The 19830-nt window shown below is 54.2% G+C and overlaps 1 protein-coding gene across 1 annotated transcript; it reads right to left on the reverse strand.

Annotated features, from left to right (window-relative positions):
* Positions 1–2817: 2817 nt before the first annotated feature.
* EN2 (engrailed homeobox 2) lies at positions 2818–6346 on the reverse strand. Its single transcript, XM_048511898.1, has 2 exons — positions 5613–6346; positions 2818–3642 (listed from the first exon to the last, which is right to left on the reverse strand). The coding sequence occupies exons 1-2, from the start codon at positions 6199–6201 to the stop codon at positions 3326–3328; spliced, it is 906 nt and encodes a 301-aa protein (XP_048367855.1). The 5' UTR covers positions 6202–6346; the 3' UTR covers positions 2818–3325.
* Between the last annotated feature and the right edge of the window lie 13484 nt (positions 6347–19830).

The raw sequence follows: 19830 nt of genomic DNA on the forward strand, positions 1-19830 counted from the left end.
CTTCCAGCCCCGCCCCCTTTTTTTTTCCTTTTAAGACTGCGATCCCAGGTCCGCCTGAGAGTAAACTCCACGAGGCTTATTTCCGAATCAACACACATGCTGCACTACTCCCACTGCGGGTCCGAAGCTGTCCCAGCACAACTTTTGATGCAGCGCCCTGTCCTGTGTATCCGTTGGCGAGAGCTCAGTGCATGAACGCGGCTGTTCCCTGTTGGAGCCTAGAATGCAGTTCAGTGTGAATGCAAAACAGAAAACGATTCTTCCTTGCAAGTCCGTGACTTCTCCCTCCAAGAGAGTCTCGGCCTGCTAAGACTTCTTACATCAGTCGTACAAAGGCCGTTACTTCCTGCCAGAATGTCTGGTGTGCAGTGTCGCACCCGTAACAATGATTTGACTGTTAGCCCTGTTTACTTTATGAGGCTGCATCGAGACAAAGAAGCAAAAAAAAAAATTGCAAATTACATTGTAGGGTTTCTGGCCCCACCAACTGTATTTGTAGATTTTAATGTAATGAAATAACATTTTGGTGCATTCACCGATACAGCCGAAACAAGTTCTAATACTAGTCTAGGCCGCCTGTTTCTCTCTTCGGAGAACGATGAAGCAAATCGGCCGAGCTATCTGGGAATAAAATCTCATTTACTGCACTGATGCAAACGAGGACATTGCCTGCCCACCAGGACTTTAAGTGCAATTCAGATACTCTTGCCATAATTATGTATAGAATAATATTTATACATTTGTATAACTGAAGGTTTCGCAAACCCTGTTTCTCATAAATAAGATTATGGTCTTCTAAATCCATGGGAGTCAATGGGCTTTCAAGCATGTAACTCTGCTTACCATTGTACTGCAAATTGCTCTTCCATTTAAATGTTTATATTTTTGTCAATAAAAGAGGGCAAAGATACCCTTGTATGTAGAGGACATATTGAACAGGCCTTTTAATAACAATAATATATTGCTAGTGCTGAACATATTTGTTTGTTTTTTAAAAAAAGAATATGGCTGCCCTTACCTCTGATGTAGATGAATTATCTAAACTTTCTTAAAGTGCTCTCCTCAACATGTTTACCAGTGGGGTTTACACTCTAGTAAGTGTGCTTAGGGTTACCGCGTTAATTATGCAACAAATCGATTAGCCGTCTGGCGGGAAAAAAATAATCTCCCTTCTTTTCAGTTGACATTCACAACTCTCTTCCACCTGTGTGCAATTCTCTTAGGACTGAAAAATGCCTCTTCGGGAGTATGTATCGCCCCAGTCTGAGGTTCTGATACACGTATGGAAAGTTTCTTAATATACTGAAAGGGGGGGGGGGACCGTTTCCAAACATTTAAACACGCCAAATGGAGTGAAATGTCCACACTTTTGAGACCACCGTGGTCAATAGAAACATTCATATTTCATCAACTTATCAATATTTTATACTGCAAGTTGTAAAATGCACATGTTCCATAACTGGGGGGGGGGGGGAGACACCCTTGCTTTCTTGCTAAAAGGCAAGGCCATTGACTTCTGGCTTCTAAGCAGAGGGTGGTTACTAACCAAATTTAAAATTATACAATTTTTCTAAAACTGATACACCTACGTGTCTCAAAGTGTGTCTATTATATCTGTGATATAAAGAGAGGTTTGAAGGCAGAGAAGCCTTAATAAAAAGGCGACCACTGTCCTAAATTCCGAAATTCCATGCCGGGCTCTTTGTGTCTCCAGCCAATATTTTGGACACTTTTTCCAGGAGGGGGGGGGGGTAGAGATTTGGGTCAAATTTCTGTCTCTCTCTCACACACACACACACAAGCACACACAGAATGTAAAAATACTAAAATTCATCATACCCCACCAGGAATTCATAGAGGGAAATGAAAGACAGGGAAGAGGCGATAAATAAAACATAACTAAACTCACACATTCCCTATCGAAAACCATTCCACTGTTCGGGGATGCAAAGCAACGTGGAGCAGTCTGGCCTGCTGACTCCCCCCTTCCCAAAATCAAACTGCAACCCCCAGCTACCCCTCATACATAACCTCTTGCTTCGTGGCAGTCGGTGGGGCTGAAGGAGTGCCCTGTCCCGCCGCCCCCCCCCCCCTTCTTTCTCTGGGCTCGTCCTTTGGGCTGAAGCCCCTGGCCTTCCCTGGTGCAGGCCTTCCCTGGCCCGGGTCGGCGTCGAAAGGACCAGCGATGCAAACTTCCCTTGTGCACACATACACACACGGGTGCGCGCGCTCTCGTGCACGCGCGCACACACCAACACACACTCACTCCGCGCAAGGCCGCCTGCTTTGTTCAAAGCTCCGTTTGGCCCAAGTGAAACGCCAGGGCGGGCTGTTTCGGGACCCCCACTCGGAGCAAGGCCGCTGCCACGGGGGGGGGGGAGCAAAACACCCGGGAAGGCAGCAGCAGAGGACTTCGGGCCTAGCGGGCCTCGATCTCGGGAGCGCCCGAAAACCCCTGCCTTGAGCTAGCGAGGAAAAGTTCCCTTCCTTTGCAACCGGGCGCCTTCCCTTGCCGCTGGCCAGATCCTCCTCCCAAGTTTCCTCACCCAGCTCCCGGGAAGCAGCAGGAACGGGGGGGGGGGGCAGCCAAACCCTCTCCCCAGATGCAAGAGGCCTGCTGGTAACCAACCCCCCTCCCGCCGCCCCCAGCACCTTTGGCAAGACACAGGCTCCCGGGCATCACGCTCTACCCTCGGTGTCTCTTTCCCCCAGATATTTACAAAGCTAAGCGGTGAAACCCCGATCTCACGCCCACCCAAAGTCCAGCAGAAGAGGTTGGGGGGAGGGGGCGGTCAGAGAAAGAAACGGTAGAACTCGTAGAACAAATAGGAGAGCTATTTATTCGGTTCACAGTCTCGTGAAATGCAGCAATAAAAATCTTTGGACGTCAGCAAAAAGTTGTTTTAATATTTTTGAATTTCAAAAAACCAGGTCCAATGTCTCTTCCCAACAGCGCTTAAGTCTATCAAAAAAGGCAACTTAAGCTCTTAAAAAAATCGATAAAGATAGCATCTAAAATTTCCGTCGAACCAAAAAAAAAAGAAAACTCAAAAATATTTTATAATCAGATATTTTCGGATTTTGTACAACACCTTACCTGTAAATTATATATATTTATATACACATATACACAGAATATTGCAGAATTATATCTAATACACAATATTTCCCACTATTTATGCTGGTATAGTCTTTATACACTGGCCCTTGTTTTGTTTTGTTTTGTTTTGTTTTTTTGTTTTTGTTTTTTTTTAATTAAATTATTGCATCGTATAAACTCTGTCCCCCCCACCCCCCCTCCCCGGCCGCCCCCGCCCCCCCCCCTTCACTCGCTGTCGGACTTGCCGTCTTTCGAGGCCGTGGAGTGGTTGTAGAGTCCTTGGGCCATGAGGTGGGCGGCCAGGGAGTTCTTGTTGCCGGTGGCCTTCTTGATCTTGGCGCGCTTGTTCTGGAACCAGATCTTGATCTGCGACTCGTTGAGGCTGAGCTCCTGGGCCAGGCTCTGGCGCCGCTGCTCCGTCAGGTAGCGGTTCGTCTGGAACTCGGCCTTGAGCCGCTGCAGCTGCTCCGCCGTGAAGGCCGTCCGCGGGCGCTTGTCCTCCTTGTTGGGGTTCTTCTTCTTTGGCTTGCGCGACCGGGGGCCTGCCGGGCAGGAGACACACACGGACACGGACACAGAGACACACAGACAGACAGACAGAGAGCCGGTCAACGGGGGCGCTTCGGAAGGAGGCCGCGTTCAAGGAGCACCACCGAGCCAGTTGGGGAAGGGGCGGGAGGGGGGAGGGGGAGGAGGCCCTCCGAGGCGCGGCGGTGCGATCGCTCGGGCCCTCGGCCAGGCCTGCAGCCGCTAAGAAAGCCAGAAACCCCCCCCCCCCCAGTCGTGTTGCGGTTCAAGGCCGGTCTTGGAAGCTGCTGCCCCCCCCCCACCTCCTCAGAAGCCCCTCCAGGAGACGGGTCAAGGGGGGAGGAAGACCTAGGCCCAGGATACCTGCTCGGAGCTCCCCAAGGGCGCCGTTGCGTTAGGCACCGCTGCACCCCCGGGGCCCGCTGCAACCTTGCCTGGACTGCCGGGGTGGGTGGGGGGTCTAGGCTGGGGGAGAAGGCGGCCCTCTCTCCGTTCGCCCATCGTTTTGGCCGAGGGCAGTCCCTGCAAGGCGGCCTTCTCCTGGGCCTGGCCTTGCCGAGCCGTCAGCCCTCCTCGGGTCAGGTTTCTGCCCCCGATCTCTGGACAGCTCCCCTGGCCCGTTTCCCCCCTCCGCTGCCTGGGGAGCGAGGCCCGGTGGCACGAGGAAAGGCCTGGCAGCTTCGGCCCGCCAAGTCGAGCTCCAGCCAGGCCCGCTGGGGGCTGCCCGCCCGCCTCCCTTCGGAACGGGCACCGACCAGGCTTTCTCGGCCGAGGCGCCGAGGCCTCCATCCAGGCCTAGGAGGGGCTGTGGGGGAGGGGAACTGGCCGGAGAGGAGGGCAAGGCGGGGGGGGGGCGGATTTGCACGTTGCCAGAAGGGACCCCCACCGGAGCGGCAGAAGCCCTGCCAGAGGCGGCCGCAGCTTTGGGGAAAGGCCCCGGGAAGCGCTCCCCGCCCGAAGTGGGAGGGAAGCAGCCCGCACGCCTTCCTGGGTGCCTCTGGAAGCCAGCCCGCCTCCCCGACCGCCTTTGCGCGCCCTTCGTCGACTGGACCGGGAGGCCGGGGGCCTGTTCCTCCCCTTTCCAAACCGAAGCCGCCGGTTGCCATTTGCAAGCACGACCCCCCCCCCCTTTCCCATTAGAGTGGAGCGGAGGCTTTGGCGCAGCCCCCCCCCTCCCGTCCTCCGCGACAAAGGAAGGAGCCCGCCGAGGGGGCGCGTTGCTTTGGCCCTCCAGTCCCGCCTGGCTGGCCTCGGCCGACCCAGCCCCAGCCCAGCGGGCTCGGTTCTGCCAGGCCGCGCCCAGAGCCGGCACTTTCTCCCCGGCGGGGCCTCTTGCGAGGCTGGCTCGGCGCTCCTTGGAGCTCCTCGAAGGAGGCCCCGCCGAACAATGGAGCCCGGTATGACTGGGAGTCGGCAGCCCGGCCGCGTTGGCTCCTTTCCCCCGCGGAGGGGGACTTCCAGCAGCCCGTTTCCCAGCGGGGACAGAAAGCGGAGGACAAGCAGCAGAACACGAATTGTTGGCCGGTCTGCTGGGGAAGGAACAAACGGGAGGGGGGGATAGTTTGGCGGCAGTGACGTAACCCGAGGGGGGCTGCGAGCCTCGTTCACTTCGGGCGAGACTCCGGCTGAAAGGCGCTTTGGGCCCTCGCGGAAGCTGCGGGAAAACAGCCGACCTGGGGCTCGCCCGCGGAGAGCTTCCTCCTCCCCGGCGCCGCTGGCTCCCTGGCGGGGCCCCGCGAGTCGCCCTTCCGCCCCCTGCCACTAGCCCTCCGGCCAGCTGGGGAGAAGAAGGAGCCCTGGCCAGGCCACGCGGGCGCCTTGCCCGGCCTGCCAGCTCCTGGAGCCCCCTCCTCGCCTTCGCCTGCTGAACCAGCCGAGGGGAGATCCTGGCCCCTTCCCGGCCGGGACCCCCTGCGCTCCCTGCCCCCCCCCCCGCAAATTTGTGCTTCCCGAGCGGCCAGGCAGGGAGGCGGCGGCGCCTTACCTGAGGAAGGCCGGTCCGAGTAGCGGGTGCAGTAGACCCAGGCCGGCCACAGCATGGGCTGCCCGCCGGGGTAAGCGCCGGCCTGCGAGCTGTCCGAGTCCGAGCTGACCGACAGATCGCCGCCGCCGCCGCCTCCTCCGCCGCGGGTCTTGAGGGCTGCCTCGAGCGGGCCGGCCTCGCCTGCTTTCTTGGCGGCGCCCAGCGCTTTGGAGCCGCCGCCGCCGCCGCCTGCTGGTCCTTCGGCCGGGGCGGTGGAGGCGGGCGCGGCGGCGGAGGGGCTGCGGACGCCCCGGCTGTGCTGCTGCTGCTGGTGCTGCTGGTCGGGGCTGGCGCCGCCGGGGCCGCCGTCCTTCCTCCGCCCGAATTCGGGCCGCAGGATGTTGTCGATGAAAAAGTTGGTGATGCGGTGCGGCGGGTGCGGGTGGTTGGCGGGCGGCTGGAGCGCCCTGGGCAGGAGCAGGGCCCGCCGCCGCCCGGGCTCGCCGTCGCTGCCGCTGCCGCTGCCCGGGTCCTCGTGCTGGGGAGGCGGCGTCGGCGTGGGCTGCCGCGGGGCGCCTCCTTCGGCCGGGCGCGGCTCGCTGTCCTCCATGCCGCCGGCCGGATCGCGGCGAGTCCTTCGGCCCCCTTTGTCTTTGCGCGCTTCGGGGCGGCTCAGCCCGGCCTCCCCGCGCCGCCCTCGGCCCCTGCGCCGCTCTCCGCCGGGCGAGCCAAATCCAGACCGGGCGAGAGAGAGCGCGCGTCGGAGGGAGCCCGGACGAGCGGCCGCCGACAGATCCCGGCTGCGTCTCCGGCTTCAGCGGGCTCTTCCGCCGACCCCCGCAGAGCCTTTCAGTTCGGCCACCCCCGCCGGCATTCTGGGCCCCGCAGCCTATTCATCTGGGGGGGCTTTCATGCGCCTCCCCCGCCCCCACTCTTCTCCGGCCCCGGGGCGGCGAGAGGAGGCGCGCGCGGGATCCTGAAGTCAAGGCAGCTGCATCTGCCGCGCTAGAGCCGGCGCCCGCTCCTCTCTACGCCGCGCAACCCGGAGACACTGGCGGGCATGGGGACAGTCGCCGCCGCTCTGCGCCTCCTCGACCCCCGTCGCCCAGACCGGTCTTCCAAGTTGCATTGGAGGCGAGGGGGAGCGAAGCCTCTTCCGTGTCCCTCCGCGGCCGGCCGGCCCCGCTGCCTCCAGCGCAGAGCCGGTGAATTTAGAAGCCACTTAAACCGGACCTGAAATACTTTCACTCTGGATTTTTGTTCTTATTTTTAATAGAGCCCCTCAAGTGACGTTGCAAGGCCGGTATCCTAGACACGTGCCTTCGGCCAATGGGAGAAAAGGCTTCTCCACTCGTGATACAGCAGCACCCGAGTAAATGACAGCGGCTGCCCCCTCCTCCCCGCTCGCTGGGCTCCCTCCCCCCTCCCCGATTTTAAAGCTGCAGCGTCCTTTTTGCTCCACGGGCTTTTTTATTTTAAAAGAGCGAGGGAGAGAGAGAGAAGGAATGCAGAAATACCTCCAGCCTCGAAAGAAAAGAGAGATTCGTCGCTTTGCTGCCCTGTTCCTTTCTGCAGCTTTGTCCGCCTCGTTAGGACGGAGGCGAGGGGGCTGCCCGTGTATGTACAGACAGGTTTTACAAATCCATCTTGTTTACACTTGGAACTGGGCGGAGAGAAGGAGAGGAAGACAGAAAGCCAGCGGACGGCATCCCACAATTCCTTGCAAAAATGCATAAATAATATTAAACGAACCCCTGCCATACAAAGGGACTTTTTTGTGCTCCCGGTTTATTTGCAGGGGGAGGGGCGGGATCGCAGAGCCATCAGAGGCGCTTCAGTTTTGCAGCGGCGGGGCGCTCCCTAGCAGGTTCCCGCCGTCTTTTTTTGTCTTAAGGACTCTTCTTACCCAGCCCCCCCCCCCTCTCCCCGGCATCCCCTTTTGTAGTCTCCAAGCTCAGCCTGCAAAAGAAGACGGCCAAATATCCGATGGGGAGTTGCGGGGGATGTCGGTTTAGGGGGCGGGAGGGGAGAAAGCAACCCCGACAAAACGCGGCCAGCCTGCACCGGGGCTCTACCGCCGGGTAGCGGCGGTGCCATCAGCAGAAGGCGGAATGGTAATTGAATCATTCCGCGGAAAGCTGGACAGCAGCCTTTGATCATTTATTCCAACTTCAAAAACAATATCAGACAGAGAGGTTTTCCCACTGACAGGCAGCCCGACGTCAGCCTTCCCTTCCCCCAAGCGCTTCCAAACAAAATAAGCAAATGACGGAGATATATAGACACACACGCACCAACTAATTGCCTCTGAAAAATACAGGAGATTCAAGCCCAACCGATGCAGGAAAAGTCAGCTCCGATTCTGGCGGTAGATCCAGGCAGGATCCCTCGGTGGACCGAGGCCCTTTCTTCCTCCTCGGGTCTGCTACGAATCCCTCCCTGCCCCAACGCCGCCTCTGCGGACCAAACCCAAATAATCCTCCTCCTCCTCCGTGTCAGCCACGGGATCTTTGCTTGGCTGCACCCGGATTTGTGAAAGTCGTCCGAAGGTCAGCCAAGCGCAGGAGAGTTAGTACCGCTTTAAAACACACGCATGGGAAGAAAGAAAAAAGAAAGAATATATATAGAAAGAAAGAAAGTGTATATATTATATGTGTATACACACACACACACACACATGTGTGTGTATGTGTGTGTGTGTGTGTATAGAGAGAGAGAGAGAGAGAGAGAGAGAGAGAGATCCATGGTAGAACCGTGAAGGAAGTTTAGCTACTGGTCCACGAACCAAGCAGCACCAAGGCAAAACTTGAAGATGCTTCGGACCTTCCTCCAGTTCCCCGCCTGGCCCCAGAGGCACTTTGGCCGGGGAGGGAACCCCAGAAGTTGGGGGAAGCGGAAGGAGGGAAGAGACGGAGGACCGGGCCGGGTAGGCGGTGGTGGGGCAAGACGGGGAAAGCCCGGGCGACTGAGGGCCCAGGGCTCCTGCCCAATGCTTGGTTTTCTTTGGGCGGGGGGGGGGGGCGGTGGTGGTGGTGAAGCCGGCTTTGAAAGAAGAAAGAAGAAAGGGGTGGGCATCAAATTCATCAGACAGAAGCGAAGGACTGGAAGAGCCAACCGTATATCTATACGGAAAAACCCCATCGCTTTTATTTCGTCTTCTTGTGGTGCGTTGTTTTTATTTTAGGGCTGGCGATGCTGGGCTATATTTAGCTCCGGGCAGCTGGGGAACGCACCGCACTTGGCGGCTGAAGGAAAACTGGGAAGCCCCTCGTTGTACCGTCAATTTTTTTTTTTTAAAAAAATGCCTCATTCCTGGGCAGCCAAGACTTCCCCAGCCGCACACATTGGTGCTTGGAAGCGACCCGCACTTGTACTTCCCAGCAGAGTTGTACTTCCCAGCAGACGTGTTTAGGATCCATGTATACATTTTGAAGTTGGCGGGAACCAATGAGGGAAATGCAATGTGTTTATGCTGGACTCCCCCCTCCCCCAGCACGTGTTGCTCCAGCCCAGAGTCCAGCCTGCCAGACTTGATTCCTACGTTGTTTTTGTCTCGCCCATCAAACCACCTCGGTGGTGGCTTTCGAAAAGTTCGCTTCTCGGTTTTTAAAATCCCGTGTCATTTGCAGTAGGCAGGCGCTGTACGAGGAGCCCGAGCGGGGGGGGGGGGGTGGTGGTGCTCGAACTAGCACCTGGAGGTCAGTTTCTCGCGCTGCCCCGCGATCAGCGATTAGGCTGTCTCCCAAGAAGTATTTGGTAATTACATGGAAGCCCGGGCTTGGCGGCTACCCCATAATTAAACGTGTCCAAGGTGTTGCGCTTCAAATATTTCGCTGCAGGGCGGACCCCAAGTTATTGACTGGAGCTTAAAATATCTTGGAATCAACACTGGCTGTCCGGGGTATCAGGTAACGTTTCTTGTCACTTAGCTCTGACCACACTTTTAACATTTCTATTTGTTAACATGGTTTTTCCCTTCACAACTGCAGGCGAAGAATCCAGAACAAAATACTAACCCTACTACTACTACTACTACAAATAATAATAATATCAATAGTAATAGTAGTAGTGGTAATAATAATAATAATAAGAATACTACACCAATACATTACAGCTTCCTAGGTCTCTGGGAGAAGCTCGAATTGTAATGAAAGGCCAACAACCAGCTAAAGAACTGGTAGCTGTGAAATCAACCAATAATAATAATAATTAAAAGTCAACAACCAGCTAAAGAATTGGCAGCTGTGCTATCAAACAAAATAATAATAATAATCTATGTTATTGTTATTGTTATTAAGTCCAAAGGAAGACATGAACAAAGGTTGCACACAAAATAATGATGGAAACAAAGGGCCCCAATTTTATTGCGAGAAAACAGCTTTCAACCAATTGGAGTTGGGGGGCAGAGAAAGCAGTGGGCCCAGATGCTGAGCCTTCGATCTATCGCACTTTTAACATCTAACAAGAATTTTCCAAAGGAACTTCTAACTCTGCGAACTTGTTCGTGTATTTGGTCTGTGTTGACGATGGGAAAATGGTCCCACAGACGCACCAGGAAAAATTGTTCAGAGGAGTCAAAGTTATTTCAGGCCGTGCTATGGAAATGGCTGCAGAGAATTAACCAACCCGCCTGTGTGCGCCTCTCCCTTCGCCAAATCTCTCTCGAACCAGCCACCTCCCTTTTTTGCCAAATCTGTACCCGAACACTTGAACTGAAAACAATTTTATTATTTTTTAAAGTTTTTTTTTTGTTGTTAGAGGGGAATTCTGGTGATTCCCATTAGAAGGGAATTCTAATGCAGGTGGCATTAACTTCCTGGTAAATAAGTCCGGATTGGAACCTCCTTTCCAGTTCTCAGATATCACTGGGTTGAGAGTTTCAGCCTTTAACATCTAGTTTATTTTATTGGAGAAAGGTGTGCCAGGCCCCTAAATGGCCAGAAGCCTCTCCCAGAGTGTGCCCGCCTGCGAGTTCCCTTTTGCCTGTCGCATGTGTGTGCTAGAGAAACTAGCTGCGAGAGGCAGAAACTTGGAAGCTCCAGTGTTTTGCATTTCCAATGCCTTCTCTACCTCCCTTCTTTCTCTGCCCCCCCCCCCCCCCATTGCTAGTCCACGCATGGCGTAGCTTGCCCTGTAATTCTGATGGAAATGCTAGACTGTCATGCTACAGGCGGGCTAAAAAGCAGGGCGATTTGTATCATGACTCTGCTAACCTTGTCTCCAGCAGCTTATACTGGGATGATATGCTGAAAGTTAGGAGTAATGAAAGCAATTAGATAGGCCAGGCTCTCGCTGGGCTTGTCTATCACACAGTTGGAAGAGATGGCCCGATTCTTCGGCAAGCGAAACCAGCCAGGAGGGGTGGATGCAGGAAAGAGGGGAACCGAGGCTCGAAAGGGCAGAAGTCCCGGCCCGGTTCTGCCTCCGAGTCCGAATCCTTTCTGATCCAGCACTCGCCAAGGGACAGCTCCAAAGAATCAAGAGGATCTGGGCAAAAGAGGCACCAAACAAATGCCACAAAACAAACAAACAAAAAAACCCCGCCTCTCTCCATTCAGACCGATCCAAGTCCTACAACCGAAGGGGGAGATGTTGCCTGCAAATAATGGGCCTGCAGACAGTCCAGGTTTTGCCAGATTTCCATTCAACCAAACTTCTGGGAGAGATTAATCTTCCCCTCTCCTTTCCCTCCCGACCCCGCCCTTTTCACTGAACAGGGGAGATTTCCGGGGAAATGGTGAAAGGTCATTTCCACCGCGAGAGATGTGGGGCTTTGAAGGGGGGGGAGACCCGACCCGACCCCAAGATCACCCACCCCATCTTGCCGATGGCGTTCAAGGTTGTGGTTGCAAAACTCAGCGGACTTCACAGCCGGCCGGGGCAGCAGGCCAGCTTCGCGCTCTGCAGGCGGCTCCAAACCCATTCCGGAAAAGGGAGGAAACCTGAGTTTCCTGTGGTTGGAGGTCGTGGAGTGGGGGGAACCCAGGAGCCCGACGAATATTTATTGCTTGGGGCTCGCCACACAAAACAGCAGGGAATCGGCTTTAGGTCGGAGACGGGGGTTGGGTGGGTGGGAGGAATTTAAAAGCCCCCTCGACCGGGCAGAAAAGTCCCAATAGCGGGGTCTACGGCCAGGCGGAGAAAACAGCCTCCTTCCCCTCACGCTCACGGCAATCGCAGGCTCTTTAACCCTCGGGCCCTAGCAGGTACCTTCTTCCTGCTCGATTCACAACGGACTTGAGCCGTTGCATTTGCCTCTTGAACACTTCTCGGTGCCCGGGAGTGGCAGAAGGGCAAGACATCTTCGGGCCTCTTCTCTGCATCTTGATCCTAAAGGCCAGCTGCCCATGCCAGGGGGCAGGGCTGCGCTGGATGGACCCCCCACCCACCTCGTTTAAGGCAGAACATCCCCGGGAAGAAAAGAAGTCAGCCGGGCCTTCCTTTCACAAGACTCTTTTAATTTGACGTCAGGGCTCAGCTTCCGAGGGCGGCGGGGACTCTCCAAAAATGCCTGCCGAAAACGCAGCCCCCAGACCTGGTTCCCAGTTTGATCCCCGCCACACCCGGTCAGGGCCTGTGCTAGGTGTGTGAGGCCGGGCACCAGGAGGAGAGGAAAAGAAGTGATGCGGCCTCAGGCTCAGCTTCTTCCGAAGGGCAAGAGTCGCTTCCTGATTTCGTGGAAGTTTTGCATTCTAAAGAGCAAATTCCGGATGAACCGAGCCAGCACACCCACGACAGCGACAGCAACCACTGACTGCGCTTTGGGGACTGCAGACCAAGTTGGGACAAATGTAGGCAGGACGAGAGAGTTTGCTAAACAGTCTGCTTCAAGATGAAAAAGACGCTCGTTCCAAGCGGAGAAGCAGCATAAGGTCTTGATATTTTAGAGGCAGGAAAAAAACAACCATCCACATATCCGTTTCATGTCTTTAAACAACAAATACACTCAGGCAGTTATCCACTTTCTCTGACTCTCCCATCTAGCCAGATGCTGCAACCGATTATTGTACATCAAGCCCTCACCCTCTAATCTATCAGCCTCACCGACTTTCCATGAGATCTCTGTTTTTCTGTCTGTTTGTCCATCCGGCATTTTTCTAAATACGTATTTATTCTGTTTGCTTCTCTATCTACATATACTTGCAACTTTGGCAAAACATTTCCCGAGTTTCCCTGTTTACTGTCGAAGTGCAATAGTGAAATGATCAAAGACTGTTTGCTTCTGCTACATAATTATTGTTTTCAAAAGAAACAGATAAACTCACAAACACAGCTTCAGAAATCGGTGCATCTTGGGAATATCTAGGACCATTGTTGACCTTAGGACCATTGTTTTGGGGGAAGTGATTGCATTTCGTAGCCATATTTCATCTTTTGTACTTGGGAGTCAACAAGTATCACACATATAGTGGGACTCTGGTCTTTTTCTCAAGGATTTTTAAAGGATCCGATGACGTTCCCCCGTATAGAATGGTGCCTTCCTATTCAGAAATAGTGACTAGTTGTGGAAGGTTTGCTTCTTCTCACAGCTTTTAATAGGGTGGGGGAGTAAATCATGGACAGTTGTTTTACTGGAAAGAAAGAAATAAGAAGAGAGAAGAAAGAAAAGGAAAGAGAAGGTTTTAACTGAAATACTGAGATTTAAATTTTCAGTAAAATCCCAGATAGTTCCCGTTGTCTGTTTCTATTTTTCTCCTTTTCTCCTTTTTCATTAGAAACATTTTTGGAACTTTTTTTTTAGTTCTCCTTCTCAAGATTTGTTTTTTGAAAGTTTCAAAATATGCACAGTTTTCTTCTCCCCTTTCCTGCTTTGCACTATCCCGCCGCTGTCCCCCTGTTTTTAAGGGTCCTGCGTAAAGTTTCATGTGTTTTCCCTGGGATTTAGGCGAGCTAATCCATGTAGACATAACAGCTTCTGTTGTGACGGCAAAGTCTAGCAATTCTATCCCAGTTGGAGGATAAATCGAGAGCAGGAAGGGAAATGGGATCTGGTCTTAGACTTCCCACAAATGTAGTTAATTCTCTTAAACGCCTGTGGATTTACACCTCCGCCGATACCGGGAAACAGAGACTGGGCTCCCTCTCATTAAAGGCCTGGTTTCAATTCCAGCCGCCCCCACCACATAATCAACGTTTATGGTCTCCCGAATCTGGCATTACAGTTGTTTAAAGGGGGGGGGGGGAGTCTCACTCCAGTTTGTGTCCCGGAAAAGGGACAATTACATTTGTCCTGCCTGCTCTGTTCTCGGGTTTCACTTAGAAGAAGAGTTTGCTTTTATACCCCGCTTCTCCATTTCCTTAAAGGGGTCTCAACGCGGTTTACAATCACTCTCTCCCCACAACAGGCACCTTGTGAGGTAGGTGGGGCTGAGAGAATTGTGATTGGCCCAAGGTCACCCTGGAGGCTTCATATGGAGGAGTGGGGAATCAAACCCGGTTCTCCAGATTAGAGACCGCTGCTCTTAACCACCACAGATGCTGCTCTTAACCACTCAGATTCTGCGAAGTTTAATCTCCTTGGGCGAGTTTTCTGCGGGGAAATATAGACAGATTTCGGAAAGGGAGAATTCGAATTCCCAACTCCGCGTCTTCTGCAAGGAGTGCCTGGCTCCTTCCGCACATGCAGAATAATGCACTTTCAAACTGCTTTCAATGTTCTTTGAAGCTGTGCGAAATAGCAAAATCCACTTGCAAACAGTTATGAAAGTGGTTTGAAAATGCATTATTCTGCCTGTGCGGAAGGGGCCCCTGAGACAGCTGACTCCAGGAGGACCAGAGCTTTCAAATACAGTTTTGCAGTATTCCTGAGACTTCAGTGCAGCCAAGAATGATATAAAATTCCGAGCATTAAAAAATATTGTCGGTTCAGCACAAATAACAACAGATAGCAAAACTTGTATGAACTCCCAGAGGGCCCCGGAGGAGAAGTTTGCCAGGGCCATCGAAGTTTGAGTGGCAAAATTGCCCTGCTTTGCCTAGGACTGGATGCCACCCACCCTCGAGAGCAGGCAAATCCCCGGATAGCCCTAAACTCTTCTAAATTGGCGTCACTCCAGTTTGTTTCTGTGTGTGTGTGGAGCGGGTGGGGGGATGCAGTTCTGCGAGTCTTGCTTTAGTGTAGCTTTCTTGACCAATTCAGGTCGTGGTGAAAATTTGCCTCCAGCGGGTTTCCAGCTAGATTTCCACATTTCTTTGAGTCCCCATCCTAACAGTACAAGCGTGCTGCGATACGTACACATATACATTAGAAACCGGGTGTGATCATTTGACCCCGGGGCACAGTGCCGCTTTCCAAGAAACATGCTTAGGATCGGGCGCGGGTTCCAAAGACCCCATCGAAAAAGACGGCGTCTTTTCAAAAGCAGGCCACGTCTTTCTGAGCTTGCTTTTGAGGAGTCGGCAAACCCAGCTGCAGGGTTAACGGCGAAGAGATTCCGTCCTCAGGGTTTCTGCCCCCTTTTCAGCAACAATACAACAGCACAACGCGCAATCCGATCCTCTACGCGTTGCGGGAGAGTTCAACGGGCGTAGGAAGATGGCACCCTCAGTCAGTTCCGCAGAAGCGCCCAGCGCAGCCCCCATCCAAAGGTGCCATCCTATACACCCTCCCTCACCCGGAAATGCGCCGTCGTCGTCTTCCAGTCCAAATGTGGTTCGAATTGGGCTGAAAAATGCCTCCCACCCGGAGATTTTGCTTGCTCACCGTTGCCAGCGGCACACTTCCACCATCCCTTTTGTGCAGGGATGGGTCTCGGGTGCCAACCCCGGTCCCTGGTGCCAACCCCGATCGCTGGCGTTTTTCTCCTCTCTGCTCATAGGCGACTTCTCATCTGATACAGCATTTGGGGGGGAAATGTGTTTTGAAGGAAGGTATTTCGACTGGACTTAACTTTTACACAGCTAATAATTCTACCTTGCCAAAATATCCACAGGGTGAGATACCTGCGTACCCTGAGGTTCGGCAGGTGTGTTTCATGGATCTCTCGCTCCCTCACCTCAAGCCTAAACTCTTGAAAGGAACTGGTGCCATTCCATGCAATGGGATTTTGCCTCCGAAGTAGGCGTCGTTATATAGGATGGCTGCATTTTCATGTCATAAACTGTCCTTGTGCGCAGGATGGGGCAGAGGATGGCGTGTACAATTGTTATCTTGAAACTGTATGGTTTATTTGCATCCATCTGCAGCAAACGCGGCGTGTTAAATGAAATGGAGGTTGTCCTAAAACGCCATCAATCCCTAACAGAGCCTTCAAAAAATCTATCGCATTCCTTTCTATTATTTAGTTTAGTTACTTAATTCGTTTTTAAATAGTTTAATTACAGGAGATTAATTACAGGAGACTGGTTGATGGATAGATGGTTAGATAGACAGACAGACCGATATGTGCATTTACAGCCTGAACAAGTTCATTGGAAGTAAATCCTGGGGAAATCAGCGGGCTTTACTCCTAAGTAAATAAGCTGAGGATCGGGGTATTGATCAGGGAAAGCTGGGAAAGTGCGCAAAACGCAAAGCAAGGGAGAAGCCGGTCCCTTTTCGAAAAACGAGGCAGGCTCTTGCTGCGATCCACCACCCCTTTAAAACAGAGCGAGTCGGTTTAATGTCAATCCGAGATTTATTTGAATGAAAGACGCGAGTGGGGTTTCCCCATTTAAAACAATGAAGTCGGGGATGTATTGCAGCATCACCCTCAGCATCAATTCGAATTTCCCCTCGCAGCTATTGCGGCTCAGCGAGGTCGGCGTGCCCACTGCCATTTGGAGACGGAGCCATTGGGCTTTGAACGCGGTTGCCACCCACCCAAAGGGAAGCCTTGGGATTCCCGCTGGGTTTGCGCTTTCCTTTGCGGGGCTGGCTTTGGCTTTTGCGGCTGCGGGCGGCTCTGCTCCGGGGGCCTCGCGGAGGCTTCAGGCGGCCACCGGGCAGAAAAGGCTTTGGGATGCAAGGAGGCGGCGGAGGAGCGGCCCGGGCGGCTGGGTTCTTTCCCCCGCAGCGAGCAGCAGGGCAGCCATTGGCAGGCAGGGGCCGTGTCGCCGAGGAGGGCCTGCCTGGCAGAACCGCCTAGCTGGAGAGGCACCTCATGCAATATGCATCGCGCCGCCGCGTCACAGGAGCCTCTGTTGGCGGACCGCGGCGGCGGAGGAAGCGGAGTGGCCCCCGGTCTGTGAATGGAGAGCCCTTTGCCAGCCCACCGAGCGCAGGATCCGGTCCGCTGAATCGCGCGCTCGCAAGGCCGAGGGGGCCATTCAAGACCTGCCAGTTCTGCCGGCCTGGGACGGGAGGGGAGGGGAGGGGGGAGGGCGGGACTTCAAAGCTGGGTCCTGCCTTCCCCCACGAGGGGGCTCATCTCGGGGAGAATGTGACCCTGGGGCGGGGGGAGCAACTTGACTTAGACTCCTGGTTTTGTCCGAACGGAGAAGACCCCGGCGGGCCTGCCCCTCTGGCTGCTCAGCAGCGGCCCTGCTAGGCTGGGTGGCGCCCCCGGCGGCTGCCTGAAGAAGTGCGCCTGTTCTCTTGGACCTGTCCTAGGAAGTACCCCCCGCTCCCAATGCTAGCCCCTAAGACAGCAGCACAATAATAATAACAACAAGGTCCTAGACCTCTGGGCGACGCTCCGATTGTAATGAAAGGCCGGCAACCTGGTAGCTACGATATCAAACAAAATGTATTTAATGCATAATTATATTAACAACAATAATTACAACGCTCTAGGCCCCTGGGTGATGCTCAAATTGCAATGAAAAGCCAACAGCCAGTTAAAGAACTGGCAGCTGTGGTATTATTATTAATAATAATGGTAGGGGCCACGAAGTTGATGTTAACTGACGAAAAAGATGTGGAAAATACCCACATCTGAGAATGGAAGTCGAGAAATTACAGCACAAACCAGCAATTTGGGTCCCAGTGATCGTGGGCAGAGTGCCCCATCGTGGGCAGAGTGCCCCACCTGTCAATTACAAAAGTCCGCATTGCGTGGATCTGCACATATACTACGCCAATATATTAAGGCATTTTAGGTTCTTAGGAAGAACCCGAGGCGCATGAAGGCCAACACCGGATGAACGTCTGGAGGCTGTGACATCATCATCATCATCATCATCATCATCATCATCATCATCATCATCATCATCATCATCATCATCATTTTTTTTTTTGACAGAAAGGGAAGGGAGTTCCGTGGCCAGGAGCTCTGGTTATGGGCGACTCAGTCCATTGGAAGCCTGCGGCTGCTGATTACATTCGCGGGCACTTCTTTCCCATCCTATGTGTTTAGGATCGCCGCTTGCAGCCCTACTCTAATTTTGCCTACTGCTCAGTGGGGATCGCTGCCTGCATAGAGCCGCTCAGGGCAACAGTTGCGGACAGTAACCGTTTGGACAGCGCGCCCTTGTTCTGGATTCCGCCTTAAGTCGGCGGTGCAGGGAGTCATCTGCTGGGCCAAGGGCAAGGAGGGCTGATGATGCCCAGTCTCCCCAGAGAGTCGAACTGCTCTAGCGATGCTGTACTTTTGCTTCGACTCTTCTTCGGCTCTTAATGGCTTCGTTCACTTCAGGCTCGTGAAACGTTTGACCTCTCTCTCTCTGGGCTTCTTGCCCAGGGCCCCCCTGGAAGGAATAGAGAGGAGGGGGCCTTGTCCAACCTCCGGGGCGGGGGGGGGGTCGGTCTATGATAGAACAGCTGGGCTGGAGTCCCGTCGGTGACTGTACACAGAACTGGGCTGGGAGCACGTGGGCGGCTTCCCTGGTGGCTCTTTGGCATGCTTACTTGCGAGCCGGCCGGCGGCCTGAGGAGGAACCAGGCCTGGCTGTCTGGGGAGCCTTTGCTTTGGAGGCAGACCCAGAATGCGGGATTCTGCTGGATTATTTATTGAGGTTCCGAGGCAATCCCCACCCCCGCGCAACTCTCCGTCTCCTTCTGCATCTCTAGGCAGAAAAATGCGCTTATTCTTTGTATCTGTGTCCTGGGGGTTCTTCAGGAAGTATTTATCTTGTCTGTCTGGGGCGCATCACTTGGTCGCTGTCAATGCAAAGCTCCCCCCGCCCCCCACCGGCGTAGCCCAGGCCTGCCGCCCACCTTCTTTCAAATTAAAGCTTTTCAAGTTCTCTAATGGTCAGGAAAAGCGTCTAAACAAACAACATCCGCAGGCAGCATTTAAAAGCTGGAAGAAGGAGACCCAATACGCTCCCCACCCACCCGCACGTCCCCATTTGTTTTGTTTCATTTCATTTCATTTTTTCAAAAAACCATTCCCTCCTTATAAAGGATCCCTCGTTGTAAAGGAGACTTTCAAAAGCCAGGGACATGAAGGGGGAAAGCTCCTTACCGGGAGGTCAGGGGGTCAGAGGGCGGATTAAAGACCCCCACCTTCCTGGAAATTAGGGACGAGGGTGGGCAAATCTGAAGCCAGTAAGGGATCAAAGCCGGAGCCGGGGAGGAGGGGAAAGGGCAGCACTCCCAAAGCAGCAGGCCAGGCAGCTGGTGGGGATCGGGGCCCGGAGACACGGGCAGCTCCTGAAATCTCGCCCTGGAAACTCCCAATAAGGGTGTGAGCCGGAGGGAGGGAGGGAAGCTCAGTGGGCTCGATAGTCACTTCCTTGGGCTAAGCAAGTCGCCTTGGCACACCCGTCGGGTTTGAATCGGGCCCCGAGGAGTTCCCTTTTCCAACCTCCCGAAAGCCAACCTGAGCTGAGCTGAGTTCCTTCCGTTCAGTCGGGGCCGCATCCCCACCACCGCTCCAAATGCCTTCGCTTCTCCTCCCCGTCACAAATGCGCTTTTTAGGATGCGTCCTTTAGCATCGACGTGCCGGCGAAGCCATCATCCCACGGGACTGGAAAGTGTTCACTTCCGCCGGGACGTCCAAGCCTGAGCCCGCCAGGTGGCAGATACCCGCGGGAAACACCCCCCCCCCTAAAAACGCCCCGTCCACAACAACAACAACAACAACAACAACAACAACAACAACAACAACTGGCGCCTGGAGGGCATGAGCAGCAGGCCTGTCTCGGTCACCAACGACTGCCCCGATCAGGCTAGGCTTGCCACCTTTCTCCCAAGAAGCAGCTCCCTTCCCCCGTCGATGCCTGCGGGCGCCCCAGTAGCCCTTCAGCTGCTGGTCCCTGGGCACAGGGGGACCCAAGGATCCCAAAGCAGGGATCTTTCTTGGGGAAGAGCCTCAAGGGGAGATCTGCCCACGCCCCACAAGGAGGCCCAGCCGCTAGGCGGAGGCCCCTGACGCT

This window comes from Sphaerodactylus townsendi, linkage group LG11 (assembly GCF_021028975.2).
Source record: "Sphaerodactylus townsendi isolate TG3544 linkage group LG11, MPM_Stown_v2.3, whole genome shotgun sequence".
Lineage (NCBI taxonomy): Eukaryota > Metazoa > Chordata > Lepidosauria > Squamata > Sphaerodactylidae > Sphaerodactylus > Sphaerodactylus townsendi.

Bases quoted from the DNA above. Each gene is read 5' to 3' on its own strand.
- EN2 (XM_048511898.1), bottom strand. From the start codon at position 6,201: ATGGAGGACAGCGAGCCGCGCCCGGCCGAAGGAGGCGCCCCGCGGCAG. The intron at 3,643-5,612 runs GTAAGGCGCCGC...CCTGCCCGGCAG, and splicing joins CTCGGACCGGCCTTCCTCAG to GCCCCCGGTCGCGCAAGCCA.